At 39.0% G+C, this 22,844-nt stretch overlaps 1 protein-coding gene across 3 annotated transcripts in view; it reads left to right on the top strand.

Moving 5' to 3' along the window:
* Nucleotides 1-3,970: 3,970 nt before the first annotated feature.
* SLC38A9 (solute carrier family 38 member 9) overlaps nucleotides 3,971-22,844 on the top strand; it is a 44,615-nt gene continuing 25,741 nt past the window's right edge. The window contains exons 1-8 of one of the 3 annotated variants that reach the window (XM_041424594.1): nucleotides 3,971-4,202; nucleotides 8,909-9,056; nucleotides 17,016-17,148; nucleotides 17,744-17,865; nucleotides 18,011-18,074; nucleotides 18,185-18,278; nucleotides 19,259-19,429; nucleotides 21,989-22,048. In XM_041424594.1, coding sequence (XP_041280528.1) covers nucleotides 8,953-9,056; nucleotides 17,016-17,148; nucleotides 17,744-17,865; nucleotides 18,011-18,074; nucleotides 18,185-18,278; nucleotides 19,259-19,429; nucleotides 21,989-22,048 — 748 coding nt within the window. In that variant the 5' untranslated portion in view covers nucleotides 3,971-4,202; nucleotides 8,909-8,952. Of the gene's footprint in view, nucleotides 4,320-8,908; nucleotides 9,057-17,015; nucleotides 17,149-17,743; nucleotides 17,866-18,010; nucleotides 18,075-18,184; nucleotides 18,279-19,258; nucleotides 19,430-21,988; nucleotides 22,049-22,844 lie in introns of those variants that run through there. The other 2 variants (XM_041424595.1, XM_041424596.1) reach the window with 2 other exon arrangements.

Here is a 22,844-nt window from a genome sequence, read left to right on the forward strand (position 1 = left end):
TCCCACTGTTTTTTTGTTATACCAGACTTGTCAGAGATAAGAAAGGTAGCTGAATTCCAGGCTCAGGATGTGATGGTGGAATGGAGGAGAACATGGATTGCACTCCTGTCAATTCAGTTCATCTGCTAAAATCAGTAGCCAGTAGTCTGGCGCTGCAGCTTGGGCTTCCAAGCTACAGCGTGGAAGTGCAGTGTCTGTCTTCTCTGTACCTCTTTTCATAAACATGGTAAAACACATTAAAACCTGCTCTACCATGTTCAACAGATTTTTCTTGTCAGAAAAACAATTTGAAAAATGGTGTATGTGTTCAAGAACTTTAATGCCTTCTGTTGCAGAGAGAGTTGACACCAGATCTGTATTTCTGTAGTGAACATCTGAATGATTAGCAAGTGCTTTGAGCATTAAGACAAATTCCTGCAGCAGCTGGGAAATTTTGGAAAGTGGTCTTTGAACTAATGCTTTTGTTATTTTCGCATTAGCCATCATCTGTTAAACCCTACCCTTTGCAGCTCTTCATTTTTCAGGAGCATCCAGACAGGACTCAGGTTAGAGTGCAAAGTGGGTAAGAGACATAACCAGCTTCTCTGTCTCACAGTGAGGTTAAATCTGCGCCTCTAGATTTTATATGTGTGTGTGCATGTGTGTATAATGTGCATAGTGCTGGGAATTACCAGCTTTCAGTAAGTGTTCAGTCAGACACATAATGTCCAAGGATGAAGAATCTGCAGTGGGAGCATCTCTGTGGGAAGTGTGTTAAGCTGTTCACAAGTTCCCAAAGCAGCACCTGAAACTAGCAGGGAGGCTCATGAGTAAAATATCACCCACTGTGGTAACCATTTTACTTTTTGCCTAAACAAGGAAGCAGAGTAAGCGGCTTTATGAGCCAAAATGGCTTCTGTTTGCCATTGCACTGGAGCTCTGTTTTGGATGCCCAGAAAGAAAGAGAGCAGTGTGTCTGTTCTCCTGAGAAATTTATGGTTAGTGGCAGATGTACTACTCTGACACATCTAAGCCAAACTGAAAGCTTTCAAATTGTTCCTTCTACTTTCCAAGAACAGGAACCATTCCCTCAGCTTTGCCAGTGTAACTGTATGTTCAGCACTCCATACTGTTTAAGTTAATACTTTTAATAGTAGACATGGGGAGCTACTATGAATGCAGTCATAGTAGCAGATCTGTAATGCCAGGTGGGTGATCTCAGTTAATTTTAACTACAATCAGATGTCACAGCCTCTAATTAGTAGATAAACTTGGAGAGTTATTTTCTTTCCTTATTCCTTTGACTCTTTATAGGACACTCTCTACTGGCTCCAGATTACTTTCCACTACATTAGGAGAAGCCAAACTATGACATTTTGTGAATGGGAAGAAATTACATGGTAATGGTAACTAATTTCTTCAACTCAGAGGATTCTTTTGAGAGCTAATATTTTTTTTTCCCCCAACAGCTGCTAACAATTCAATGTAAACCATGGTGGCAGCGTACAAGTTGCACAAGATGGTTGTAGACTACCCTTGAGGTAATTTTACCCAACCAGCCCTACTCAAGCACAGTTATCTGCTTGAGCAAAACCAGAAAAAGAATTATCCAATATATGTAAACAGCATATTATGTATTACATTCAAGCACAATATGGAGTTGCAGCTAACCAGAAAAACATACAGAAGTATTTTATAAGTACTTGTAAGAATTCACCCCAAGTGTGAGTGCAACTCTTTAAAGTGAGGAAGAAGAACCCAGCAATGTTAAGCATCATATTCTTCTCAGAGATGGGCTCCAGATGCTGATAACCTGCTGTAATGTCCCTTCCTCTAACCACTGCCCAAGAATGAAACCAGCAATCTCACAGTCCAGAGCTGCAGAAGGGTAGCCATAGCACCAAGAACAGGGGAAAGAGGCAAATATATGCATAAACCCCATTATTCTTTCTTTTTGTGTAACAGTGCTGGACTAATAATGATCTGACATATAGAATTTTGGTTATATTTTCAACAAATGATTGCCTTAGTTAAATGGCAGTATACTTTCTCTTTGCCAACAAACAAGATTTTGAGCACAGCACAGTTTCCATAATGTAAATGCTATCCGGATGTATTATCAGTATCTTTCAGAAATAAACCTGAAGTTTTCTCTAACAAAATGCAACACCCGTCCAAGTTTGTTAGCTATGTGACCATGCTCTGTTTCATCAATGGGGAAGGTTATTAATTCATCTACTATAATGTTCCATAATACCTCAATTTTATGAATTTTTGCATATTACAATTATAATGGCAAGTGCAGAGTAAAGTATGCTTGAGGCAGTAAAAAGAAGATTCAACATAGCATAAGATGGAAATTTCTTAGAACTGGATTTAATACTCCCTTTGTCTTACAGATTTGCCAAGAGCTTCAAATTAGTTTAGGCTCCCATTTTTCTAGGCCCTGTCCAAGCACATAGACACTCTTTGCCCAGGAGGTAATGTGTCATCAGAAGAGAAAGCCAGAACACAAACACTGCAGGACAGGGAGCAGGATGAATCTACTTCTGCTAGGCTTATAGTTCTTACAATAAAACACTTTTCCTAAGCATAACTCAAGAACTGTAGTAGGTGACCAAGAATGCAATGAAATACAGATAATCTAGCTGATATAATATTATACAAATCTTTCACAGCATAGGACACAGAACACAGGCCTGCAAGAGCGAGAGTAGAAGCTTGCAAGGTGAAAAAAACAATTATTGACACACTTCTAGTTTTTTAATTTCATAGCACCAGCACATGGTGTTAGCATTGCATTTCAAGTTCCTGTGATGGCAGCTGGGCAGACTGCTTGACTTCTTGACCAAAATCTTCTAATGGCCAAAGCCCACAATGTACACTTGGATTCCAAGAGTGCCTCAGACGCTAAAGATGATGATGAATTTCCTGGGTACAGAAGTAAGAGTTTTGGTCCCAATGAATTTGTGTAGCTGGATTTCAGGATGATTCATACTGTTAAGTCTCTGCTGCCTCATTTCCGTCAGCAGTCTGAAATTCAATTACACAGCAATTTTCTTGCAGAACAGTCCTGCAGTCCTGCTGCTAGCTGTACAATTTAGACTTTACTTGAACAGGAAGTACAGGGGATGATTTGTGTCTAGCCTGTTTTGTAATATTGTCACATGGGGAAGCTCTCTTTGCTGTCTTCCTTGCAATTCAGCAGTTTTTCCAAGCATGAACTGTAAATATCCATAGATTGTGATAATAACCATGTTTTCAGCTATGAAAAGCTTATCTCAACTTGATTTAAGTAGTACCAAATTAAAAGAAAGAAAGAAAGAAACAAACAAAAAACTCAGAAACAACCAAACCAAACCAACCAACCAACCAACCAAAAAAACCTCCAAAAAAGAAAACAAAACAAACCAACCCAGGATTAAAAATAGTGAATTTCTAAAATGTATTGCTGGGCATACTGTCACTATTGTTTAGTCTGCTTAGTGTGCTCTGCTCGGTGTGAAACACCTCGCTGAGCAGGTCAGGACGCCCTGGATACATCACTCCGTAGCCAGTCACGTGAAGACCAGCACGACTTGTCTTGGCAAGGGTCACTTATGGATTTTATCACTATATTGACCGCAAAAGCATGCAAGCAAATGAGTATGTGGGGGGTTTTTTGGTTTGGTTTTGGTGTGTTTTGTTGGGTTATTATTATTATTTTATTGTTATTATTATTATTAGCGGCATCTCATCAGCCAACACCAACAAGTGCAAATCTTCCCGGCACTGGGCTCACGCTTGTCCGTACGGTAAGGCCCTCGCCTGGCAGCTCGGGTACACCGCCCCGCCGCTTCCTGGGAATCGTAGTCCTGCACTCCGCAGCGCCTGGGCGGCTTCCTCGGCGCAGCCGCTCCAGGAACTACGCGGCCCGGCACGCCCGGAGCCCCCGGCAGGCCCGGAGCCGCCGCCGCGCTTCCTGTGGCCGCGGCGGGAGCGCGGCGCCGGTGGGGATCTCGGGGCGCGGGGCGGCTCCGGAGCGCGGGGAGGCGGCGTCGCCGGTCCCGCTCCGTGTCCCGCTCCGTGCCCCCACGCCGCCCGCCCGGCTCGGGGGCGCGACCTGCGGGGCGGAGGGGCCGGGCAGGAGCCGCGCCGGCCGCAGGCACTGACCAGCGGCAGGGCACTGACCGGCCACGCCGTGTTCGTGGGAACACGGGCAGATCGTCAGAGCGGGGGCGGAGGTACTGGAACAGCGTGGAAGCTTTTCGGGCGGTCCGTGAAGCAGGGAAATATTTACATCGGTTTTCGCGGGCCTGAGGGAGAACCCGTTAAGTAAAAACAAAAATCGTGTTTAAAATGTAAGTTAGCGTAAGGTGATAGTGTTTCGTTTCTGTAAGTATTTACTGCAGTGCCCACAAATATATACGTTATACAAGCTTTGCCAAAGACAAATCTAGTTGAACATGCTGGGTTTTTAAAATTTTAGTTAGATTTATCATTTGGCATGACCGTGTACCTGTTCCTTCAGTCAGAGCTACACGAAAGCTCAGCAGAGGTTCGGCTTGTATGTTCAAGTCTTTTTTTTCCTCAAAAAGTTGCTAACTTAGGTTGCTTATCCAGTTTTAATCGCCTTTAACCAATGCAGTTTTAGGAGAGTATGGCCAAGCTGAGGTGTCTATAAGGCGCCACCCATGCTGTCCCCGTTTTAAGGAGCTCTGAATGTATGCTGCTAGTTTAGTGACCAGTACAGCATCCTTCGGTCCCTTCTGGCTGAGGATTCACTCCAGGAACTCAGGAACTGTGCTGTCCTTTGTTGAACTTGTCATCTTTCAGTGTAGAGTGTGCTTATTTCTCACATGTGCACAACCTGCAGCTTACTTGAGTATTATTCCTTCAACTGTATTCATCCTGCTCAGAATTTAAGAGAAGACCGCATTACTCCAAGTGGCACTTTTAAAAAACAATTTCTGTGTTTGAACTAAATACTTTGATTAACAGATTCTGGTATTTAAATCATAAGTGTGAGGTGCTTTTTAGAAATAGTGACTCATAATAAAAAATTAAGTGTAAATAGCTCTCAGTGGTCCAGTTGCTGTTTGTACAGCACCACGATGGCATGGTGGAAGCTGTGGGAGTAGTGATCCTCTCAGCCTTTCTCCTGCCTGCTGTGGGAGGTTCTCTGATAAATACCAGCTAAGCACAGTCTGTGCTTATGGGATGGTTGTGATGATTGACTAACTGAATACAGTTTTGTTCCTGCCGGGGTAAACCTGTTTGCTAGCTCTCTTGCATGGCCTGGGCTGTAACGCTGAATCATCTGTCTCATCTTAAAGCTTTATCAGACACATGTATAACTGAGCCATAAACTTGTTAAATTCACAGTGGAAGCCAACTAATACAGTTTTGCTATCCAGTGCTAACATCACAGGCTACATTGAGGCTTCTAAATCTGCCATATCCTTGTCTTCACTTCTTCATGCTTTTTAGACTTTGAAACTGGGTTTGGAGAACCTGAAGACAGTGAAAGCAGAAGCTCATAGGTCTGAGCCAGTGAGGATTAATGAAGGTCCAGTCCTCTTTAAGATTACCATCTAGAAGTCATGTGGAGTGTAGCCGAGAATGAGACTGGGGAAAAATAACTTGCATAGAGTTAGGTGTTGCCTCACAGTTTATGACCAGCAACAGGAAACCTGGATTATTAAATTCTGACCCACTTGTTTCCTTTTGCTGCCCTTCTGTTGTAGTGCTTCAGCTTGCAGAACAATAGAATGTTCTGTAGGCATAGATAAGAGAGAGATGTTCTGTAGGCATAGATAAGAATTAACCTGGTTAATTCTTCTTCATTTTGCTTTTCTGCTTACAGTTGTCCTTTAAACTACTGGCTCCAGCCCCAGCGTTCACGTGTCATAGCTTAATCTATTTGTAGAGTAGCCAGTTTGCTGGTCATAAGCTTGCTGGTCATGAACTCAATTCTTATCAACAACAGGTACTTAAAAAATAAGCTGTCTTTGCAGACCCAGCTTCTAACTGACCCTAAAGAGTCAAGTGAGTATCAGCTCCACAAGCTTCATCATGCTGTCAATGATATATATATATTGATATAAATATATCAAGTGTGTGATATATTTTGGAAGGATCATTTTTTTATGGAATACTGTAAAATCTGGGTTCTTTCTTTACAGCAGTAGTGCAGAAAAAATCAAACTGTGATCACTGTTGTCAACATTTATCAGGATGACTCGTAAAGAACAAATATTAACATATTTTAAGGAAGGGATGTGCATTTGATGCGTGCTTAATCTGTCTCACAAACCATGGCCTGTGGAAGGAAGGGATGTCTATACTGTGGTCTTATGGAAGAGTGTGGCTAAAACCACTGACTATTTGGGATGTGAATTTATTTCAACTTTCAACTCAGGCATTAGGAATTATAATTTTTATCTGCATTTTTGTGGCTAGATCTGAAGTGTAATTTAAATTCTTTAGAGAGATACAAAATGCCGAACAAGTGAGGGGGATCATGTTTTACACCTAGGTTTGTCTGTTCATCATATGAACACAGGATGTTCAGTTGAGAATAGAATAGAATAGAATAGAGTAGACTAGAATAAGGTAATGGCATATTTTAATTGGAGTGGCAGAGGACTGGGTGGTTGCCTGTAGCCGTGTGTGAAATCTCTGGGGCCTGTGTTTTTGCTTCAGAATTATTTAGCTGTTGCAGGAAGCTCATGTGCACCAGGGTAAATTTTAACTGGAAGGGCATCAGCAGGGAGAAAGCAGAAAGCCTAGAGCTGTAGAAAAATAAGAGCAGGCAGTAGAAAAGAAGTGTATAAAAGGGTATCTGTAAAGAGAGTTTGGAGAGGAACAGCATGTCACATGAAAAGAAGTAAAAATGTTGGTGTGAACTCTTTGTAAGTAGTGCTTAGTAAAGGTGGGTTGGATAAGCAATTTTGACAGTGTATAGGAGAGACAGAAAATAAAAAGAAAGTGAGGAGCAGAAATCCATTTGCTAAGCATTACCAGAGGACCAGAGAAGATGAGAGCGTGCTTAGCTGGGCCAAAGAGCCAGAAGCAGTATTGCTTGGGTAAGAAGGACTTCAGGGTGAAGAATCAGAACTGATGTTTTTTAGAAGGCTGGAGTGGCAAAAGAGAGAAAGCAGTAAGTTAAGGGTGGTAAGAGGATCCCTTGGAAAGGATCTGAAAAAGGTAGAAGAATAAAGCTTTAGGGAGTGTAACAGCAGAAATTAAGTGTAGGAGAAAGAATGCTGTCAGCAAGTGCAAATAAGTGTCTTAGGATTGCCTTGATTATTACCATTTGCATATTGTATTCTCTCAAAGAGCTAAAGTGACCAAGATACAATCATTTCTTTAAACTCAAAATCATGCCTTTAAATTTAGTAACTGTTCAAATCCCTTGTTGTGGATGTTGAAACTACGAGGAATCTGTCAGCACTGCAAGATTAAATGGCTTCTATGGCACTATCCCCTCCCTTGTGCAGGCATGCAAGCATACAGATTACAACCCCCAAACTCAACACTGATGTGGGTTTAAAGCAAAAGACAGAATGGCTAATTTTCATCCATGTCAGTCCTCCTTGTCCAGTTCAGTATGGGATCGCATAAATGCAATTGAGCTGTCAAAGCAGGACTTGAACTTTCAGTGCAATTGTCATAAACTGAGTCCTGTACTGATCCTCTGCCCTTGAGAACAGAGAGCTATTACCTTTGTCTGTTTTCTAAAAAGTGCTTCCTTGGCAGGTTGAGCCAGTCTTAATGCTTCTGCAGTTCCTGCCACGTTGTCCGTCAGTGTTTTCCTGTGAATCCTTCAGCAGTTTTTCAGTCCAGGAGAGTAGATGTAGTAACTTTCATTTTTCATCCTCTCCTTCAGATTGTTTTGTTTTGTTTTGATTTTTTGGCAGGGGTATTGGCAGATAAGCTAATGGAAGAGGATTGACAGTGTGTATCTAGGAAGGGATAAAACTGTGTCTGCTTAACTTGGGTTGGTGTGATTTCTGAGGTTGGGCCTTTATGGTGTATTTCCATGAGGATGCAGAAGGATCATACACACCTTATTCTTTCTATCTTCCATTGCCATTCCAGGTTTCAAACAGCCAGCACTACCCTTCCTTGCCTTGTGCCAGCTGTGGTTGTCATCTGTCTTTCCATCAGCCTAACATTTTAAAGCATTCTGAAATGATGGAAGAACAGATACTTCTGCCATTGCTGTTTGAAAGTGTCCTGGCTTCTGACATTTTTGTTTGGAGGAGTCCTGCCTGAGGAGATAGCAGAAATGAGTGCTGTTAAGCCATTGTTTTTGTTCAGCTGCACACAAGACCACAGAAAGTTCCATGTGAGGCCTTTAATTGAAACTGAGTAGAAATGCATTAGTTTAAAAGTTGTCTGCTCCCCACTCTTTTGCCAGGAATGGTTTAAATCCATATAATAGTTGTTATTAATGCATTATTAAACCATTTATTACCTTTCATTCAAAAGACCCGGACACAGTAGACTGCAATGATCTGATCCTTGTTATGGGAAATGTACTGGAACTGGAATAAACTGCATATGTGTCTGCTGCAAAGTTTGAAGTAATTTAGTGAAACAGTAGGCTCTTATAACTGATAGATTGTTCTCAGCAGTACCATTGCACATTAGAAATACAGTTCCTTTAGAAATTTATATTTAATTCATACTGCTTTGTTGTGGTGCTGAAAGAGATTAAGGGCTGGATAGCATGTTTTAAAAAAATACTGTCCCCACCATATATGTGTCATGATATTTGCATTATGGAATAAGAATTCTCAAGTGTCATCTTGAAGTTATTTACTGTTGCTTTTCAGCCCAGGAACTTCTGAAACCGTGGGACTGTACCACTGTTAAATTAATAGGAGGGACATAGTTTTGCTTAATTCAGTGAACTTACTTCTTTTTTGTTCCTTTTCTTCAGGCTAGAGAACTGACAGAATCTAAAAGGAGACATATTCACCAAATATGGAAGAGGATATCAAACCTATCTTGGTTCCTGTGGGAGGTGATGAAAGCAATTATGGAATCATGAATATACAGTTTAATCCAGAAGACTATAAGTGCAAAAGGTACGAGGAAAGATGAACCTACAGAATTATTGTGAGGCAAAGAGTTGTTTAATCTTTGCTTTTGGCAACAGAATCCTACAAAAACAGAAGATGAAAATTTGGAAGCCAGAATCTCTGTACAAACAGTTCCTACTTTGTCACTATATGATAGTATTTTATTTCCAAGCATGGGGAACAGATGTTTTTACTATGTTTTGTTTATAAGGATATGGTTTTTATATTGCCATCATTTCAGAGAGAGTTCTCCATTAAGAAGAGGCTTTTAAAGTGCTCTTCAGACATTGAACAGCATGTGTGTGTATAGTGGAGCATGATTTTTTTTTTTTTTTTTTATTTAGAACAGCTAACTGAAATGTTGAGACTATGCAAGCAAGTTTGCCTGATGTTGCTGTCAGTATGTGTAGATGGTTCTGTATGCGTTCTGCAGGTGATGCTGGAAAAATACATTATTTGGTAGTACTAAGTGAGCGGAGTGACCTTTAGTGCCTTTTAAGAAAAACAGTGTAGTGCTTTCTGGGAGTGAGCAAATGTGAAAAATTCGTCAGTCCAGCCTTATTACTGTGCCTTCAAAAATAATAACTCTGGCTAAGTTGCTATTTTACATGTTTTCTTAAGAGTTTAACAAAGGGGTTTGGAATGAGAGACTTCCTCTGCTACAGTTAAGATTTTTGTGGGCTGGTTATGGAACCAAAACTGAGATCAGAGTGGGACCTGCCCCCCTCATACTAGCTGAAGGCATCAGCTTTGCATTTTTAGATGAAGGAATAGCACTGTAGCACCTCTTGGACCAATTCATGGTTGATTTTTTCCTATTTGCATCCATCATATTTCAGTAAAGCAATTTTCCTAAAAGAACTGAAGATGGCACTGTTGCATACAAAATCCTGTTGACAGAGGCCGCTTCAGCAAGAAGAGTTCTTGAGGGTAGTGCTTTGATGCTATCAGCCTCCAGCTTTGGAAAGCTGTGAGAGCCTAGGTACATCCTCTGCTCTGCAAGTAAAGAAAGGAGGATAAGGGTCTAAGTGAATCCAAGGGAACAAAGTGAGCACAGGTCTAGAAGCATACAGAATTGCCTTTATAAAGGCCAGGATGTGGTAGAGTACTTGCAGATGACAAAAGCAACTGTGAATGAATGTAAATGAAATCTTTCTCTTTTTGTGGAGTATCTGATCCCTTCAAGACTGATAATTTGTGGTATGATTTTGAGGAGAAACTTGCTTTGGAGGAAGTATGTGTTCTGCTTGAGGAGCAGTGGGTTTTGGGTGTTGTGGTGATGCAGTAGCAATAGGAAAGGTTTTTTGAAACATCTAAATGCTAAGACTCACTTTTCTAAGTGAGGTTGGATATTATTTCCATATTGTAGGGTTGGGTTTTTGCCCTGTGATTTCTCATGTCTGGCGACTTGACTTCATAAAAGATCATAGCCTGTGGCATTTGATTCCCTCACTGAAAGCAGAAGTGTGTACTTGGATCTGGAGACTCAACTTCATAAAAGGTCTTAGCCTGTGGCATTTGGTTCCCTTACTAAAAGCAGAATTGTGTACTTGAGTTGTGTGCCCACATTCATGGCCTCCAGTTCTGCCTAAATGTCCTTATTGCTCCTCTCTTGAATTCTTTCTCCCATTTTCCACGACCTAGCCTTTTTGCCTTCCAGGTATGCAGAGGCACAACAATGAAGGGCAGGAAGCCTGGGATATCAGAAAAAGGCCTGGAAACAGTAGTGGAGTCAAACGTGCTTGAACTCCACTTCTGTACTAGAATAGGCAGCCCCCACACTTTAAAAGAAGAAATAAGGAAGAAGAGGCCATTGGCCTCTGTGTCAGTCGTGGTCAGAGCAAGTGGACAGTTTGAAGGGCTTCTTCATTAAACCTTCAGGGAGCAGTGGCTCCTGGGAAGGAGAATTGTTAGGCATTGAATATCCAACAGTGAAAATGCAGTAGTACAATGCAGTGTGTTTTTGCTCTTTGTTCCTGTTTTTTACCTTGGTGTTCAGAAACTGTGTCCCAAGTGAATGCTTGGTAGCTTTGCTTTGATTGAGATAGCTCTTCATATGTTGTGTGTGATTTGTAGTAATTACTGTTTGTCTGTCTTAGTGCTGTTCTATACTTTTGTTTGGATTGTTTGACGTTTGAGGAATTCACATAGTTATCTGGTTTTCTTAACAGCTTGGAGGATTTGGGATTTTTGAAAGGAATGTTTTTCAGTGTTTACATAAGAACAATAAGCTGATTGGTTGTAAATTACATCGTGTAGTATTGTTTTGCTAATTTGAGGGAAATATAAGGCCACTTTTAATCCTTTTAAAGAGAATGTTATTGCTCTTCTCTCTTCACCGTATTCAGTGTATTTTTCCCATTTTGTAGCTCCCTTTAAAAACTAGAATATCATTCCTCTATTGGCTTATTGGTGATTATTGTGTGGAAAAGAGAGCGTTTCTTATTTTCTTCAAAGTGCTTTTTAAATCTGTTCAATGTCAACAGATACTGCAGTTGTCAGTCAGGAATACTTGAACCTTCAAAGAAACAATTGATGTTTGTGCTGGTTCTTTTGCATATCAAAAAAACTTGACAATGCCTCCTGCTAAAGAGGGATCAAACCTTCCAGCTTTTTTCCTACTCTTTTTGAAGGCCCACAGGTTCCCAGAATGCAGGAGGCATCAGTAAGTGAAATTAAACAGCTGTAAATTAAACAGTGTCTGTAGACGGCAGTCAGAGAAGCCTTTTTAATGCAAAAATGGTTGATTCCCTTTATTTTCAAAGTTCTTTTAATTTAGGAGAAGGTCGGCAACCTGTGCAAATCTGTCCTTTCTGCCTTCATTGTACCTTTACCACTCCACACCAACGTGATCATTTCATACCATTGCTTGCTTTCCCTATTTTTCACTGGTTTTCTATTTTGCCAACATTTTTGTGAATTCCTAGTATTGCTTCTTACTAATTGGAAAGAATTGTGACCTTAATTAAGAACCTTCATATTTCTTGATACGTGATGAGTAAAATAGCTTTTGTCTTTTGCAGAGAGGGGGAGTAGTGATTGAAGTATAGTGTGGTAAAGCTTGTGATTCCTAATTTGTTAAAATGTGCAAGCAGTGACATTATGCTTCAAAAAAGTTATTTTAGTTCAGCATCCAACATTTTAAGAAACTTGTGTGATCATGCTGTAGTTACTATAATGGTGATATAAATGCAGAAAAATGTAGGTAAAGTGTATTGTGAAGAGAATGAAGATCTACAAAATAACTGTAAGCACACTTTAAAGTATGTAAATTCTCACAGTAAATTTCAGTGAATTCAGAGAGCTTAGAAAGTAAAATCCAAATCACTTGTGGAATTCTTTGATACAGATTTCCTTAAGAGAAGCACACTGATATCTGTAATCAGAGAGGATCCTCAGTTGAAACAGGACCACAGGGATCCTCATGTCCAACTCCTGGCCTTTCACAGGAGATCCCCAAGAACCAGATGTACCTGAGACTGTTGTCCAAATGCTTCTTGAATTCTGACGGGCTAGGTACCATGGCCAGTTCCCTGGAGAGCCTGTTCCAGTGCCTGGTGTTCCTATCCAGATACGTAGTTGCCAATTATGAAATACCTATTCTTATTACTTCTCCTTTCATTAATTTCCAATACAATGAATCAGTTTTACTGATTTGTCTTGTGCCATTTGCAGCATTCCTATAATAATTTGTTAACTCAGTAAGGCAATAAAGCTATAGGAATTTCATAGCTTTATTTCTCTGCAACAATCCTATCACATCCCTTAAAAGTAAATGATTGATGTGGGGTGTCAAAGAAATCTGCAATAAGCTAAAGTGGCTCCTTGTGGTGTGTTTGGAGGAAAGAAATAGTAAAGCATTCTGTAAAGAAGGTTTTTCATATTTGTTTAAAAATTAAGAGCTTGTCTAAAGTCATTAATACTGTACTGTAGAGCTGAAAGACATTATGGTACAAAAAAACTATTATACTATAATAGCTGAATACTTACCATGTTTTTGGTTATATCTCAAGAACCAGTTGTTTGACGTTTAAAAATACTTCAGCAAAGGTACTTGAAAAGCAGTATTGTTTAGTCTGAAAGTTCTTGAGGTATGAGTCTTACTCTTTCATTGCCCTACAAGATGTAGTACATTGCTGATAATTACATAAGATGAATGTAGCACCCTTATACAAAATTTTACATAGTTGACCAGTGTTCTTGTTATGCTGTTCCGTCTAGCCCTCCAAATCCAGCACTTGAACTTTGCTTATCACAAGGGAACAGTGTTAATCATGAGCCACTCTTTTCATTTTCTTTGCTTGCAAAATTGCTACTGAAGTTAAAAATGTGAGGAAGTTTTGACCGAAGCACTCTTCTTTCTTTTCCTGGACCAGCTCTAGCAAATTATTATTAACTGTCCCTTTGTGTGAGCAAGAAAAGATGAATGCAGCCGTAGGTTTTCTGGGAATGGTTTCTGAAAAGTACACCTGCTGGGTGTAATGTATGGAAGATGTGGACCTCCTGCATGAGGTCCTGCAAGTTGTCCATTTTCATGGTCCTGTGGAAGACAGCTCTGTTTTACTGGTGTGTTTGCCCTGGTAAAAGAGCGCTGTTTTTCTGGCTAGCTGCTGAAACAGTAATTGTAATTGTGTCGTTCTTTGTGTATGAAATTCAAGGGCCTTTGTAGTTTATCTCAGTGTATGGAAATTGTCTGCATTGTTTCACATTATAATCACAGCCATGTAATCTCTCCCGTTCCCCCTGATCACATTGTCCAACTTTTCATTGTCCATTCTTTTCATAAGCATTTTGCCACGTGAGAGATAGGATATAATTGCCTGTATAAATCAGATTTTTAATAGGAATGGGTTGTACCTGCTAATACTTGCATGTGCTTGCTAATACTTGCTAGTGCTTGCCTGCTAGACATAAGGTCCCTAAACAGAGTTTTTCAAAATATATCCCAAATTATATCCTACCTGCTTTGGGCTTTGAAAATCTCAGTCTTCGCTGGGAGCACTACCTTGACCTTGATCATGAACAGGATGCTACCCTCTCCTAGTGGAGGTCAGGGTAGGTAAGTAGCAGGCCTCCCCGGCTGCTCACACAGCTTCTAAGTCAGATTGATGTTGCCAAAGAGATACGCAAATGACAAAAAATGGATTGGTGGTCAGTATGTTTTAGCAGTCACTTGCTCAGCAGGGCTAGTGGTGCAGTGGTACCCTGGAATAAATAAAATTAAGTGATGCTTTACATAATTTTCATTCTCAGCAGGTGCACAGTAGCAGGGATCAAGAGGGGAAGTAGCCCAAGTATTGGCAACAATAAACATACACATTCCTCTAGTCAGGAAGCAGAAGCAATAGGTACATACAATTTCATAGGGATTGTTTAATTTGATTTTCTTTTCCTCACCCATAGATTAGATTTCTGGATCATACCCTTTTGTTTTGTGCTAGACCATAAATTGTTTGTTTAATCCAGATTCTGTTCATCATTCTGAAGGAGATGAAATGTCTTTCTTTAAACAATTTCTTACCTACAGATAGGTTTTTACTATACATAATTTATTTTCTTTATATTTGTTTGGTCATTGACAACACTGCTTTCCCCACAAAATAGGATCTTGTATGCATGTTTTCTGTTACTTTAATTTTAAAATCATCCTTGGATTTCACCTGCATTGCTTTAGAAAATAATCTCTGATTGTCTTTCACTCTGGAAGAATTTTCTTTGACATCCATGCTAGCAATTGTTGAACACCATTTTGAAAGAAATCTTTGTCACAGATCTGCCTACTCACTTTTAACCAAAATGTGGATTTGTCTCACTGTAACCTTTCCACAGTTGCAGTGGAAGTTCATTGGGATGTACTAATGATATTAAGTGGAGATGAGGAAAGAGAGAAAGGTCTTCACACTATGCAGTTGTTGTATAATTAGCAAAACACATAAGTATAAGTGTTCTAAATATAGTGCATGTCAGCAATCCAAAAAGAAAATGGCAAAGAGCTGACTGGAGGTGGGGCAGCATTTAAACAAGTTTATACAAGTTACTGTTCCTGTTTTCATGACTGCAGTCTTCATTTTACAGGTCTTCTAATGAAATATTTTTTAGCTGTGTCCAGTGATTTGCTCAACCTAATAAATTTTAAGCTAAAATGAGTAAAGTCCTTCAGAACTGAAAGTCCATGAGTATTTTTGTATATTACCTACATGTGGAGTCAGTTAGCCCCATGAGCCTGTGCTTTGAGTAGTAAAGCTATTGCTTAAAATTTGTTTCTGTTAAATTGAGATATCTTTCTAAATTGTTTATAAGAACACCACAAAAGTGCACACATAAAACACATATTTCCCCCATTATGTCATAATCATAGGAAGAAGAGTCAATTGAGAATGTTTTAAAAATGTAAAAGTGTTCATTTTCATTTCAGTAAGTAGGAGACAACTTAGCAAATCTAAGCCATTTTTTTCCATGGTGAAGGAATATGTAAGAATTAATTAAGTTTAAGATAAAAGAAAGAATTAATTTGTGGAGATGAAAGTTTGTATTCTCTATTTTCCCCTCTTGTGAGTCAGGTTTTCTTACTTTCATAGATACTCCATTCTACTGTCTCCCCTTAAGTACACAGGAATAGGAATAGGAGTCTATCTTCCTCTCTTACAAAGAGAGAGCAAAGAACTTCAGAACTGCATTTCTTATCTTCCTTACAGATAACATGTGGTGTCATAGTACAAATGCGTAAATGATTCATTGGGAAAAAGTATGGAAACTTCTTTATGGATGATATTGAGAGCTGGGGTTGGAGGGGTTGCCCAAATTCCATTGTAGTGTGAAACAGAAATGGGTATTGAAAAGCAGTAAATTCAAATAGATTTTGCTCATATTACGGAATAAATGGCATGGCTTTATTGCTGACCTAGTTTCTGTTGTTAGTAGTTGGAAGCTTGTTGTGATCTCTGCTTCTCTGGGCTTTTGAGTGGTTTAAACGTCAGTCTGGAAGAGGAGGATCGGAAAGCCGTTGTGGTAGTTTTAGAAATTAAATTACTGCTGAAAGAAAAAAAAAAAGCTGATGTATTAAGGTTTAGAGGACAGCAGTGTCCTATGTCTCGTTTGAGAAATTAGCCTCTCAGTGCTAGGAGTCAGTGTTGTTTTTACGCAAGAGCATAATATGGAAGTAAATTGTACTAGAGTTAGAAAAAAATCTGAGCGATATCATGATTTGGACACATTTGTCTGGTAGTGCTCCTTGCATGAAGGTGTATGGTGATGTAACTTCAGGAGCAGCTTTCACTGTGCATGCTCTGTACCTCTGTGTGTGCAGAGAACATGAGGGGCATGTGCTGTTCCTGTTTTCTCCTTCAGCAGCCGTGACCGTGCCTGCAGTCTAACTCTGGTGCAGTCTTGCACATTGTCTACAGTCCATTCCTCATTGCCTTGACTTAAAAATATATATGAGCACATGGACTTATTTGGGCCTGGTTCCTTCCCCACTAAACACAATTCCATATGGTGTTTTCAGCTAGATTAGTAGTTCCTAATCTTTTCATATGTGGTCATCACTGCCACCGCTCATTGCATTCCTGTTTCTCTGCTTCTGCATTCTCATGCTTTCTCTTTCTACCTCTGTTCCTCATCACTAGTTCTGGCAACACCAGTTTAAGCACTAATAAGCTTGCCCAAGCTCATTAACATGTATTTCTGTGTGTGATTCGTTGTTGAAAACTTAACAGCTGGATATTAGGTCTGATGTTAAGTTGCCCCACAGAATCTGAGCTGGAGGCCATTTTAATATGGATATAAACTCACAGTTCTTTCACAGATGGCAGCTTCCCTCAATGCATTGATGGATATTTTTTCATTTGCCTTGTGTCAATGAATGGCAAAACCATCCTGAGTATTGCTGAGTTGTTCTCTGAGTTGTATCTTGTGTTCCATGATTTTAAGGGTTTTCCTTTCTTCCCTTTTTTCCCCCTCCTTTAGACCATTTCATGTGGAGCCCACAAACATAGTCAGTGTGAATGATGACATGCAAAGAGTCACTGATGAAGCTTCAGCAATGAATAAGCGGATTCATTACTATAGCAGGCTCACATCCCCTGCAGACAGAGCATTGGTAAGGCAAAGACAGCCTCATTAACTGGGTGGCCTCTGACATGTTGGGTCTTACACAGCCTTCATTTATATAAGTAGCAGAAATAATGTTTGGGGGAGAATTGTTCTGCAGCTTGCTTTGAATCAAGTATGTGGTAGCTGAGTGCCTTCAAGAGGTTTTGTTTTATCACAAGTTGTTATTTACTTCTTGTGCAATGCCTTCACCATTAAAAGAAAATATACAAACAGCATTAATTTTATAACAGTAATCCAGGCTGCCCAGTTTTCTCCCATGTATAAGATTAAAGCAGTGGTCAGCTGCAGTAACTGCTCTGTTGAGCTAGCAGGTCTGTTCATAGTGTATTTGCACACATTTTGCAGAAGAAAAATGCATTTTCGAGCTATCTAGCTAGAAATCCTGTCAACTGTTTGTTGGGCTTTTCCCCCCAGGAAGAGAATTAGCATAGTACAACCTTCTCTTTCTTTTTTTTTTTTTTTTTTTTTTTTTTTTTTTTAATTGTAATTTCCTGTGACTTACAGTAGTTGACTTGCTGTGTTTGGGACAATTAGTTACATTGATGTTACTAATACATCTTGGTTTTTTATCCACTTATTAGATTGCTCCTGATCATGTCCTCCCAGCTCCTGATGAAATCTATGTGTACAGTCCATTGGGAACTGCTTTTAAAGTTGACAGTTGCACAGATGGCTATGGTAAAAACTCCAGTCTAGTGACAATGTATGTTAAACACCTTGCCATATAATAGCCATAAAATGCATGATTATTGAATGTTCTGTATTAATAACATAACTGTTGTTAAGTGAGACAAGCATGTGAAATAAGAATGGTTCTTAAAATATTCACTGGATTTTTTTCTTCCTAGATTTATGATATGGAATACCATGATGGGTACATCCATATTAAGTATACCATGGGGAATAAAACAGGTAAACTATGAAGAATATATGCATATGAAAATGGTTTTGGCAACCTGGCTTACTCTTCGTTTTGTAGTATATTCATAAATCAAATGAACTGTATTTCTCCCTCTTAACAGGCAGGCTTCACTTCTGGAATTGTTCTCATCTTACTGATGGGCATTTTGACTCTTTATTGCTGTTACAGAGTTGTGAAATCACGGCAAATGATACGTAAGAAATCCAAAGCTGCATCATGCAAATACTTTAAGTGTGAAATACCAATATGTATTAGATTCTGTTTGTATGTGTCTTTACTATATGTTAGACCTGACCTGTAAATAAAGGCTGTTCTATGAATATCTCTATTTTTGTAGTCTGTGTCTAAGCTCTGTGTGCTAAATGACTGTCTTTCCTTATTAGAAATTCCTTCAGTTTCTTGGGACCTGGGTATTATAGCCAAACACAATCTGTTCTCAAGCAGGGTTTCAGATGTTCACTTACCAAGTTTTTGGGGACTTTGGGAGTTAGAGGTATCTTTTCTCCATAAGCACTGTCCAGTTCTCTACACATCTGTTAATTTGCACAGTGGAGCAGCATGGACTGTAGCTGTATCTCCTTGTGTTGTGTGCCTGTATTACCCTAATATTTGTGTGTATTCTGTGTTGAAAGCCCTGTAAGTACTATCAGCAGCTGAAGCAGTCACTGACAGCGGCTCTAATTAGAATGTACTTTTATTGTTCAAAACTCACCTTGGGGCTCTTCTTTGGTTGGTGCTTTTGTGCATAAACTAACATCTCACTTGCTCAAATAAAGGCCATTAAGACCTTTGTCAGTTTGTGACTGAACTAATTTCAGAGCAGAGGAATAGGTTGAGGAATAGTTCATAGTCTGGCCTACTTTGCCATAACTTTTGCAAAAGGCTTTAGCTGCAAATGCATAGTGGCATTTTTGCCATGTCTTATTTCAGTGCTTCTGAAAGTATTCAAAAGTAGTAGTATGGCCCCAATAAAAGTGTCTACTTCAGGCTTCTTCATTCAAACATTTAATGAGTGCTATATTTTAAAAGTTACTTGCAATTTTCTTTGTACTTGAAAGCACCGTGAATGTGTGTCAGAATATTCTTAAAAAAAACCACATTTTGTCCTGAATAGTTCTACTGACTAATGTAATATTTTGTTTAGATATATTTTTGGTTTTTGTGTCTTTTTCAGCTTTAACTGATACCTCAAACTGGGAATTCCCAGATGTTTGCAAATATTATTTTGGATCCTTTGGTCAATGGTCAAGCCTCTTATTTTCTATGGTATCACTTGTTGGAGCTATGGTTGTTTATTGGGTACTGATGTCCAACTTTCTGTTCAACACAGGGAAATTTATATACAGTAAGTATACATTCTTGTTTAAGTTTTGCAGCAATCCTTTGTAAAGATCAAGACTGCCTTATACTGAAAAAGGATTGTCCATTTTACGTAATCTTGATTTTCCTGGTACATTGTGTGAAAAATCAGTTGAGAATAAGTAACTGTGTGTGGTGTTACAGGCAAAGTCCTCTGTGTTGTCAAAGCCACTTTTTCAATTTCTCTCTCAAAGTGTAGTTTTCTTGTATGGTTTAAACAACCTAAACCTGGCTGCTTGTTTCCACTGTATTTTCACTCCCCCTTTGTTTGTGTGGGTGTATCTATTTGAACAGCGTTGTAGCAGGCTAGACTGTTGAAATGATTCAGGATAATGAAAAAAACACAGTTTCATTATAGATTTCAACAAACACACTTAAAATATTGCCATATAGGAAGTTTTTGCAAGTGTCCATTAGGAAGCAATGAACGCTATTGAAGTAAAAGTGATTCTTAGTGTGGCATTGCTACAAAATAAAACACATTGGGTTTTTATTCCCTGGTGCTTGCACAGGCACACAAGCATTTGTGTGTGTAATCAATGTAGAATTGTGGGAATTGGTGATGGAATTGAGAGCTTTGAAAATCTGACTCATTGAGTAAGTTGACTTGTTGAGTAAGTTGACTAAGGTTTAAAATATTCTGTTTTGAGGGTTATCTCTGAGGCAAATAAAAGCACAGACAGTTAAGCCTGTTAAACAGTGTTTAATTAGAATTCCCACTATCCCTATAGGACGTACTTTACCATATTGGTTAATGACTGATGAATTTTATAGCTGACCTAATTTATATGTTGTTACAGACATTTGTTTTAGACTTTGGGGGTTTTTTTTAGAAGTTTAACACTTTAATCTTAAATTATTCTAAATTAAATAATGACAGTTCTGATAAATGGCATTGTTATTATAAATGGCATAAATAAAACGTAAAATGGTGAAAAGATCTTATTTTCTAGGAAAAAGTCCTGCTTTTCCATATGACTGGCATGTTACTTTATCCCTTACCTATATTTGTTTGTAGTTCTTAATTAAGTTGTACAGTCTAAGATCACTAGCTTCTTGTCTTAACTTTCATGCTTAATTACTAGGTAATAAAATGCATAATAGGATGTAGGCTTGACACAGTGGCATCTTCCAGCCACGTGTTTCTAAGTATTCCAAGCAGGAATTCAGTAAGTACTCTTAAGTATTCAGCAGCAGCTTATATTTTGTTTAATTCTAGTACATTCGGATGACTTCTTAAAACATCTGCACATACAGTTTAGTTGGGGAAAAACTGATTTTCTGCAGGAAGATGGTCTAGAAATCTGTAGGACACAAAGAATGCAATAATTGGTAGCTGAGTGCAATATCATGTCTTTAACATGGTGTTGCATGGTCTTGTTCATTTTCTGTTTTATGGGAAAAACAAGATCCACAAATGAAATTGCTAGTGCTAAACTGCTTTTTAAATACAGAAGAAACACAAGCTGACATCTGTAGCAAATTTGAAAGTGCTTTAATTCTGTAAAAGCTATTAATTTTAATAGCTTCTCACTAGGTACTTTTTTTTAAAATTAAGAACAGAAAATTGTGATTTTAGTTAAATTTTCTGATTTTTTGATATTCTGAACTAGTAATAATAAGTATGAGAAACTTGTTTGTGATTCAGGGTGTCATAAATCAAAATAAAGAAAGAGGAAACGGTTTTCTTCCCACAAGACCCTTTGCTGTCTTTATGAGAAACAAGCTGCTGTTAATTGCATTTAAAAATCTGAAGCCAGCTGCTCCACTTGATTTTCTGTGCATAACATGCCCACATGCAACAGAAGCAGAATTCAACAAGTGACACACTAATTCGGTTTCCAAGCTGATGGAGCATTTTCTGTGTGTATATATACACATAATACATAAATATAATGAAATTGCTATCCTGTACCCTCATAAAGGTGAGGTTGCAGAAACTTGAAAGTAACTGGTGTGGTATATCAGTAAAGTAGCACAGGAGTGTACTGGAAGTAAAACACTGCTAGAGATGCCTGTACAACAGTGAGGCTTTAACCTTTCTCCAGGGTTTCCCATAGAAGCATGGAAAAAGCATCCCACAGAGCCTCTTCTGAAAAAGAAAATATTAGTAAATTATTAAGGGAAGCTTTTTCTGCATAATACTGTCTGGACTAGGGCTATTTTAGTATGCCCTTTTTTTCTGTCCCAAAAGAGGCTGGATTTAAGATGCATCTCCTCACTGGCCTACTGTTCAGCACTACTGAGTAGCTGAGAGAAGTGGAGGTGTGCTTGTGGAACAGGAATCCTGGGAGTGGGGAGTCTTTGGAACTTTATAAATGAACAGGGCTTCTGAGAAGAAAGTAATATAGTGTAGAGCTACTTTAAAACACTTCTACAATAATTAGGAAAACTTTCAGTTGGGTCTTGGGGGGAGTGAAAGCTGCTGTGTTGTTGCTCTGATAGGATTTTCCAAAATGTTTTTTTACTTAATTTCAGTCAAGTCAACAGATGAAAGCCTAATAACAGGTATGGGACATTGATTCTGAGATTTTCTTCTTTGCAGACTTTGTTCATGACATTAATGTAACAGATATTGTTCCTGGCACCAATGGAAGTAACAAAGGTAAGAAGCACTTGCAGTATTGTGTTACCAGTTTTGGGTGGGGGTTTAAAGGCAAATCATCGTGTTTCAATGCCTAACCACATGCCAGTTATAAAGTATATGTCATAAGTTCTAGCTGTTTCTTTCTTAAGAAACTGTAAATTTCTGTCTGGGATTTGTACTTCCACAAATAACCACACACTTGGAGATCTGAATAACTGGGGAAGTAAAAAATAAGATTAAAAAGTGGAGGTGAGAATAAGTATTAAAGAGCCAGTTGCAAGTTTCTGTATGCCCAGATGCATCCTCCTTAAAAGCTTTACTGTTAACTTTTTAACAGTAGTTGCACAATGAGGAATTGCCTTAAGGAATTTTAACTTTCACACCCTAAATTTGAGGCGCCTTAGTTCTGTTTACTGGTTAAAATCTTGGCTGGGGCAACTTTACTACTCACAAGTTGTGCAGCAAGATTATTTTTTTAAAAACTTACGTAAGAACAGTTTTTTTGATGCTGGGTGCAAAAAAGAATCAAGTGTCAAGCGACTTGAACCTCTGCTTGTGCTTTTTGGAGAGTGTGACATTTGCACAGCTAAGGGAAGAAACTGCAGTCAAGTATGAACAGTTCCAAGTTCTTAAGTGTAGGCAGAATAATGTAGAATGAAGGCAGGAGCAAAGCAAGGCAGGCATTGTCAACCCCTGAATCTTTTCTTCCTCTGTCACAGTGACTGAATCTGTACTGCGTTCTTAGGAAGCAGAAAGCTTTCTCTATCCTGAGTGCATGAGGAATGAGGAAACATATCACTGCCGGCTGGGCAGC

Source organism: Onychostruthus taczanowskii, unplaced genomic scaffold, assembly GCF_017590055.1.
Source record: "Onychostruthus taczanowskii isolate IOZ18803 unplaced genomic scaffold, ASM1759005v1 scaffold83, whole genome shotgun sequence".
NCBI lineage: Eukaryota > Metazoa > Chordata > Aves > Passeriformes > Passeridae > Onychostruthus > Onychostruthus taczanowskii.